Source organism: Sinocyclocheilus grahami, unplaced genomic scaffold (genome assembly GCF_001515645.1).
Source record: "Sinocyclocheilus grahami isolate Dianchi unplaced genomic scaffold, SAMN03320097.WGS_v1.1 scaffold179.1, whole genome shotgun sequence".
In the NCBI taxonomy this organism is placed as follows: Eukaryota; Metazoa; Chordata; class Actinopteri; order Cypriniformes; family Cyprinidae; genus Sinocyclocheilus; species Sinocyclocheilus grahami.
This window is the reverse complement of record NW_015505358.1, coordinates 785,736-794,845: the sequence shown is the minus strand read 5'-3', so window position 1 is coordinate 794,845 and position 9,110 is coordinate 785,736. Positions and strand designations below refer to the sequence as shown.

Here is a 9,110-nt window from a genome sequence, read left to right as displayed (position 1 = left end):
GAGTCCAAACAGCTGATAAAAACATCACAATAATCCACAAGTAATCCACACAAACCATCAGTTAACATCTTGTGATTATGAGAAACAAATCTATCAACATGGTTTTAACTGTAAATTGTTGCTTCCCACTAAAATACAAGTCCTCTATTCATAACATTGCCTTCTCCAGTGAAGAAGTCATATTGTCTGAATCAGGAGAGAAATATGCACAGAGCAAGCACAGTGTAAAAGCCAAAACAGATCTAAACAAATATGTGGGTGGATTTTGATGTGAGAGTGAGATGGTGTAATGTTATAAACAAATTAAGTTATAAACTAAGTGAATATAGCTACATATTTAGTAGTTTGGGTTTCATTTGAATTGTTTTGCCGATTTGATGCGTATCACATGCAAATGTGCATCTGACAGTTAACCTACATGTGTAAATGTAATATTGCATATTTGGTAGATGCTTTTATCCAAAGCAACCTGCATTCAAGGTATACATTTTGCCATGCGCATTTTCTGGGAATCAAACCTATGACAAAGCAGGTACATGTAAATATTTACAGGAACTGTACATGCTAAAATAATATTTACATATATTTAAAAGGCGGCACACCAATAACACGATGCTGTCTTAACAGCAGAATAAAGCAACTTTTAGGTGTTTAGTTGGCATTTTCAGACAGTTCAAGAGTCAAAGTATATGTTTTTGATCTGAAAACTGGCTAATAAATTATACACCCTAAATTCCATGTTATCCATGCATGCTAATTAGGCATCAAAAAAATATATTCCATCATTACATTCCATCAAACTGCCTAAAACCCTGGTAAATAATGAAAGTGTATAATCACTAACCAGAAAGTATAATTATCTCTTTCGCAAGACTACGGTGAGTTTTCAAAGCAGAAATTTAACTTGAATCTTGAATCAAACAGGAAGGATGTCTAAACACGTTCTTTGTGCTTTTGAGAGACACTGACACTTTGTATGTGCAATAATTTCCTTTTTGAAATGAAGCAGTCGCAGCGGATGTAGCGCCGCTCTGCCTTCCTCTCTACACTCCATTATGAAACAGCAATCTCAGGTCAAGGCAATCAGCCTGCTTTAACAAAGAAAGCGGCTGCTGTTTTTAAGGACGAGACGCAGTGACTGTAATCACAGCTCCTCCTCGGGAAATACCACACTAGTTAATAGTGGACGCTTTAAGAGTTCAGGTTTATTGATGAAAAACTGATGAATTAAAGGTGGAAATCAAACAATTATTGACTAAGAGTTAGAGCATTACTGATAAAATTATGCATTTACTTACATACAGTAAAACTGTGAAATATTATTACGATTTAAAATAATTGTTTTCTATTTTAATATATTGTAAAATGTCATTTATTCCTGTGATCAAAGCTATATTTTCAGCATCATTACTCCAGTCTTCAGTGTCACGTGATCCTTCAGAAATCATTCAGATATGCTGATTAGAATGATTATTTGATGAATAGAATGTTCAAAAGAACAGCATTTATTTAAAATAGAAACCTTTTGTAGCATTATAAATGTCATTACTGTCACTTTTGATGTATTTCATTTTTTTATGCAAAATATTTTTTAAACAAATTCTTACTGACCCATTAATAAAATATATTGATAGCAGATAACGTGTACAGAAGTGCTGATATGAAATGAGAAATACTTTTTCGGAGTATGTAGACACACACACACATCCGATTCTACAACAGACAGTTATTGAATTAATTTATTGGCTGATGTCGCTAATCAAAAATTTCCAATTAGAGTAATTGGTCTGGCCAATATTGGTTACAAATATCAATATGTTACTAGCAAACATAATACTTTGTTTTGATGATTCTTGAACAAAGAAGTAATGATTTGCTTTATTACAATGCAAATTATTATTTATTGGTTATCTTTTGCAAAGCAAAGCTGTTAATAAAAAAATCATACAAAAACGTTATTTTCTTCAGTGTGGCGTTAAAAAAGGCAGTGGCTACTTACACTAAGTGCAAACAGTAACAGATGCTGTTCACAGGAAATGTAAACAGAAATGATTGAACTAAAGCTGAAATATATGAGCAAGTGAAAAGTAGCTTGTGCTATTTGCACAGTATAAACGGACATTGCCTTAAAAACCAGTTCTTCATTATTGCAATGTATTACAAAAGACTTCATGTGAAAAGTACTGGACTACTGAAATCCACTCACAATGGACTATTATTATGCAATCAGCAAGCCTGGACATTAGTGCGCTTTAGCCGTGCGTTCATTCACCGCGGATAGTTAAATCAAGATCATGCTCTCATAACTTGGGATGAACAGGGATGGAGGCTTTCTGGTGTGTTTCCTTCAGCCAGGAGATGAGGATTTTATTGAGCTCTGCAGGCCTGAAGAGAGAAGAGGAAGAAGAGATTGGACTGATTTGATCATGTGATATAACCTCAAATAATTAGTGATGCTTTCTATTAATATGGCTCATGATGAGAGTAAGAGATTTGAACAATTCATTAGCCCTATAAAGCCTATTGGATCATACTGGATACACACATTTATAAGGCTTCGAATTGATCAACAATCAAAATGTTGCTGAAAAACTCTTCATACACAATCTACTACATGCTTTCTGTCGTCTGATTGATAGTTTATACTCCTTTAGCAGTAAAAGGCCTTTTAGTATCATCGTACAAATGTTCACCTTCAGCTGGTGGTTCACATGCCTTTTTGTTGTGAAATCTTTTCTGATTTTTATAAAGTAAACTAAAGAATAACATTTAAAGTAATATTTGTCAGTAATATTTCAAGATAAACACGTACTGGACTGAAGCAACTTCAGGATTACTTTAGTATCATTGATATACTTTACTAGTTTTTGATAATATTTTCAATTAGAATTTTATTTAGCTATTTTAGTACTTTGATTTTAAAATAAATGAAAATGAAAAATGTGTGTTTTTTTAAATGTTTTATTTTAGTTAGAGTTAACATTTATTTTATTTCAATTACATTTTTTTTTTTTTTTAGAAAAATCATGTTCTTGGCATTATTTGTTTTGATCAAACTAAACATTTAAATATCATCTTACTAAGACAGTGATTCTGTTTTTTAAATATTTTTTTTCTGACATTTCTGTGTTATATCTTTCACTTGGATGCTATAAGTCGCACCGAGTAAATGCAGCTGGATAAAACAAAAACTGTGTCCATCTTCATTTCAAGCTGCAAAGCAACAAAATGTGTTTATTTTAAAGGTGGGTGATTCTTTTCTATACCCACTGTATATTGTTTTATGTAAGTAGCTGCTATACTGTTATAAACATCGCATTACATCACAAACTATCAGAAGCTATTCATAATATAATTATCAGCATCTGCATCAAATTGCTTATTGTTTCTCAGTTTGAGCCTCTGAATAAAACAGTTTTTCCTCCATATTCTCATTATCTCATACTACATGAGCCATAAAAGCCTGATGTATCAAATATGATACTCGACAAAAATGCATATGGACACCTATTTTTATATTTTGTCTAATGGTTCAAAAAACTGTTCCAAAAAAATAAAAATAAAAATCAGACTAATACTGCATATGTCAGGCTTTACATGGTTAGTAAAGCACCTCAACAAGACTTATGAATCATTTATTTCTGGAGTTTAAATGCTGCAGGATGACGAACTTATTAATTTAAAGGGGTCATATGATGCTGCTAAAAAGAACATCAGTGTTTGGTTTTTCAAAACACTGAATGCTATATATATCTCATCACATTTAGCAAACCCCAGTGAACACATTTCCTATCTTATAAAGGTAGCAACCACAAACCAGCTTCATGAGAGAAAAAAACACTCTGACCCGTGTGTAAGTTCAGAGAAGCATAAAAAACAGCTTCCCTTAACAGGGTGTCATTGTCTTATGGGGTCACGTCACATGGCTTGTTTGGAAAACGAAGCCAGGCGTTTTCTAACAGGTTCAGAATGTCAGCGTTCATCTATTGATTACTGAAGTTCAGTGGAGGGTGGAGAGGGTGATGAGGGTGGACGGGTCAAGAGACGTTAAAATAATTTACAGCCGCAGGGGTTGCGTTATAGAGCCCTCGGGTCAGTGCGGAGAGGACGGTTAAATCACGCTCTGCTCTGATAGCAGGACGGATAATTAGAGGAGCATTAACCACACGACAAGGACATTACCATAAAACCACAGATGAGGTTTGAGAAGACAGACAAAATCATTTTCTTGCTAAGTATTTTTGTCTTGTTTTCCAGTACAAACATCTAATTTACATTTACTTGAGAAGCAAAATGAAATAATATATTAAGTCTGGTTTTCTGAAAAATGTATCAGAATGAAGAAAGAAAAATTATTGTTTTCCTTTAAAATAAGTTTATTCTTAAAGGATATATATGTAAAATAAATGGATCAATATATATATATATATATACATCAAGATATGATGTCTTATCAAAAGAGCTAAAGTTTGTTGATTTACAGTAGACGTACAGTATACCACACAAACACAAAGCTATAATAATAATCAAATCTTAATGTTTCTAAAAGGCTTAAGTTTATTTTTCTTGTTTTAAGCTAACTAATATCTTGTGATTTGCCTTCTCAAATAAATGTATCTTGATTTAAGAATGTTTAGATATTTCTGCTGGGAAGAAAATACTGAGTAAAGGCCCGTTCACACTAAGAACGGTTTCTATAAAGATAACTCTATTAGCCCGTCTGTTTATTCCAAGCGCACCCTCGCCTGCCGCTTTAAATTCTCGAGCTCGTTATAGCAGGATTGATCCTGATTGGCTGTCAATGTTTTTATCAGCTGGAAAAAATCGTTCTGTGTGGACGCTGCTATTCTTTAATATTGAGAACGATTTTTAGAACTATATCTTTATCGTTATCGTCCTTGGTGTGAACAGGCCTGAAGACATTAATTTTTTTAAGTGCAGTGACACTTTAGGATTGTGGTGGCAAGTTTTGCAAAGCCAAGTAACATTATATGTCAAGTAAATCTGAGAGCTGTATCTGAATCAGCGGGTTTAACAGAATAAAGCTCTGAAATGCCCCATGACCTGAATGGAAAGAGCCGTTGGTGGTGTGAGATACACATCAGGTGGGTTTGGTTTCCATTTATGACTTATCTGACATCATCTGCCAACAGTTTCAGGCCATCCTTCACACTTTAAAGGACAAGTAATGTGCATTTCACCCTTCAGCCAACACTGTGGGTCATTTTTAGTAAAGCAGTTTCACAAAAACTGAGTTAATTTTGCAATATGCACGTGAGATGTGGACCAACTGTAGTTTCTGGAAAAGCATTGGAAACGGGACAAATGTTTAAAAACATAATGCTAATCTTCCTATTCTGAAGATTCTTATTATGTAAGCCTACAGTATAATATGCAACCCGATTTCTTTCTGTTGATTATTGGGTGAAATGTGACCTGGATGCTTTCTTCATCCTGCTTTATCAGACGGACGTTCTAGTGATTTTGGGTTTGTATCTTTTAATGTATGACACACAAGAGGAATGTTTTTGTCTCTATGGTGGTTTAACCTTGAGATAAGCTGGATCTTTCTGTCAGTGTCACGTTACTGTTATTTACGTGATTGGCTGGTCAACCGAGGTGATGGTGTTGTACAATCACTGCCTTGACCCCGTTCAATGATGGAAACCCTGGATCTGAGCAATCTTTCATTAAAACTGCTCTTCTCTGTAAGAAATGCTGAATGGTAACACGTGCTGCTGCTCTAAAAGGCTTATAAATGACAATGAACCATGGTCTGTCAGAGAATAATAGTCTGTTGAGTCGTCTGTTTTGACACAAGCATCCTGAAAATGATTTCAACATGATGCAATTTGTTGCCGATGTACATTTCAGAGATTTGAACATGCCAAAAACATATCTGGGTCCATGTCTTTCATCCAAATAAAAAAGGGCATATATGTCCTTCTTTTTTTTTTTAAAGAAAAAAGAAACGATACCTACCAGCCAACCAAATATATAGCAAACAAATATATATTATATATTACGTTTCTTGTACAAGGAAAATTAAGCCTATTTTTGGCCCATGATGATTTGTTTTATGAAAAAATGTCAGTGTTTTTTAGTACCACTAAGACACTATTATATATTTTGTAAATTGTTTTTTTATATATATTTTGTTATCATCAGTTTGTATCAGTTTTAGTAATTATACTGAGTGTTTTTTTGTTGTTGTTTTTTGCAAAAATGTGTAAATGTGTATAATATATACATTTTTTTAAATGTTTAAGTTTTATTTTTAGTTATTTTAGTACATTTTAATATTTTATTTAATATTAAAAGCAAGCTTTTTATGGTTTAATTTTTTAATTATCTTATTTAATTATTTACTTATTATGTATTACTTATTAATTATTTACTTATTATATATATATTTAGTTATATACTTAATTTTATTCTTTTATATTTAATTATTACTTATAATAACCCCGAGTCACAAAGCATAAAATCTATTCTAAAAGGGCGTAATTTTCTTTATGCAAAAATATCATATTTGGGATGAAACATAACCTGAATATATCCTTGAGAGTTTTCATGAGAATAACCTGGTAACTGCTGCTGAATTAATACGACTCAAAGTATTTACTGCTGATATGAGTCTAGCATTTGATCTGAGAGAAGGGACAAGAAATGATGGGAACAAAAATTATGCACACGTTCCAGAATATATAAGACTCAAACATGCATTGTAGGCCATATCTTATTCAGTCTGAGCATCTAATCCAGCTAACCTAACCTGACATCGTATTAACCTATTTTATTCTATCAATTATTACACTCCCCATATAACAACAGTCAACCAAAGTACTAAAGGTCAGACAGTCTGTCAATTATTTTTTTTCTCCAATTTTCCTGGAAACCAAGTATTCCTGATACCTTGCTGACATTTAAGAGGCACCATGTAATTTTAAACCCATTCAAACATGCAAATTGTTGCTATATGTGTTTTTGATTAAGTTTAATGTCAATATATCTGTAATGAATCATTCTTGTTATGCAGTACATTTTCATGTCCCATCACATAAACAATGTTGTATGAAATAAAGTCAACTTATAGTTTTTTCACAATATTACAATTAAGTGAACATGGGGTGAATATTTATTAATTTCACTATTTTGGTTTAAGCTGAGATATTAAGATATTTTAAAACTAAACTTCTAGAAATGGCATTTTATTAAGATTATTATGCACATATTTTTCTTTCTTCAAATAAAATGTTTCAAGTAAAACATATTGGGAATATTGTTTAAATGGTAATCAATTCATATTGTTCCCCTGTGTTCTTAATATCACTTTCCATCGTGTTTGTGAAAGTGAACCAAAGTCATTTATTTAATGACATCGACCTCCACATAAACATCAGTTTCCAGTGAATCTTACCTCTCCATCTGAGTCCAGTGTCCACACTCCTCAATGTGGCCTCTGGTGAGGTTGGGGACCTTCAGATAGAAACAACAAGACATCAAGTCAGCTTACACGGACAATGCTAATGCACGACATTACACATGCAATCTCATACTGCGTTTATGTCAAGTATCGTAATAACCGTAATTTATTTCTATGTTAAACTCACCATAGGCACTAATGTTTTGTGAGGAAGCTCATTTCTGCCACGGAATAAAACCAAAGAGTGATTGCAACTATATATATCTCAATTCTGACTTTTATAATTAGAATTTTGAGACATAAACTCAGAATTCTGAGAAAGAAGTAAAAATTGCAATATAGAATTCTGGCTTTTTTTCTCACAATCATTCATTTATATCTCACAAATCTGAGAAAAAAAGTCAATTGCAAGATATAAAATCAGAATTGTGAGACAAACTTGGAATTGTAAGAAAAACATTTCATTCTGAGTTTATATCTTATAATTATGACTTTTCTAAAAAAAAAAAATTCTCAGAATTGTGAGAACTCTGATGTGAATTCATGAGAAAAAAACTATACAAACCCAGAATTTGTGAGATTAAAAATGTGCTTTCTATTTTTTGCTGTAAATAAGCTTCCATAAATCTGTGAGTCTGAAGACATGAACAACTCCAAGTCATAATTATGGTAATTATAACATGATCTGAATGCAGCATTAACATAATGGAAGAATAACAAAGATGCTGTCTCACCAGGTTCTCCATGCCTGTGGCAAAGGCTGGCAGAAGAACAGGGTCCTTTCCTGCGGTCACCATTAAAGCTGGCATCATGATCTGGGATGGCAGAAGCATTTTAATTAATGTACTTTCAACCAAATTAGTTTTGACAGTGTTAAGGAACTGACTTAAAAAATGCAACAATTTCATAAGATATGGTGTGTAACATATTCGATTTTTTTAAAAATAAAGTCACAACTGTGTTATTTCAGTATCAAGTTTGATTGCATTTGCAGCATGAAATAACAACAGCATCAATTTAACCGCATCAATCAGTTAAAGGGGTCATATGATGCGATTTAAATTCTTCCTTTCTCTTTGGAGTGTTACAAGCTCTTGGTGCATAAAGAAGATCTGTAAAGTTGCAAAGACTGAAGTCTCAAACCCAAAGAGATATTCTTTATAAAAGTTAAGAGTCAACCACACCTACCTAAAACGGCTCGTTCTAACACGCCTCCACATGTCTACATCACTATGTGGGAAGATTTGCATAACGCCGACCAAATGTTCACACTAAGAAAGAAGGCGTAACTTTTATTCTCGCCGTAGTATTGTTGTTGCCGCAGCTGCCATGTCGTGAAGGCGCTGTGTTTCGCTGTGAAAGCGAAACTACTTTGTTTGGTCTTCCAAAAGAGGACGATATCCGCTTTGTCATGCCTAGAGCTGATCCGTGCTGGTCGCTGAGGAAATACATCAACTTCACGCTGTGGATCACCGGATCGGCTTTCACTGTGGACGAAGCGGAGTCCAGTCCGGGGTCGTCACATGTGGTTGCCGCAAGCACGCCGGACGCGCCGTTCTCAAGCCCGCCGTGTGTGACGCTGTGTGTTTCGTTGTGAAAGTGAAACTACTTTGTTTGATCTTCCAAAAGAGGACACAACTAGAAATCAGTGGTTAAGTTGTATTTATAACACTGTTCCAGAACA

At 33.6% G+C, this 9,110-nt stretch overlaps 1 protein-coding gene across 1 annotated transcript in view; it reads right to left on the bottom strand.

The window, feature by feature from the left end:
* Positions 1-1,738: 1,738 nt before the first annotated feature.
* LOC107594076 (epoxide hydrolase 2, cytoplasmic) overlaps positions 1,739-9,110 on the bottom strand; it is a 38,308-nt gene continuing 30,936 nt past the window's right edge. The window contains exons 18-20 of the mRNA XM_016284025.1: positions 8,161-8,241; positions 7,421-7,479; positions 1,739-2,385 (exon numbers count right to left, since the gene is read on the bottom strand). Of these exons, the coding sequence (XP_016139511.1) occupies positions 2,301-2,385; positions 7,421-7,479; positions 8,161-8,241 (225 nt within the window). The 3' untranslated portion in view covers positions 1,739-2,300. The remainder of the gene's footprint in view (positions 2,386-7,420; positions 7,480-8,160; positions 8,242-9,110) is intronic.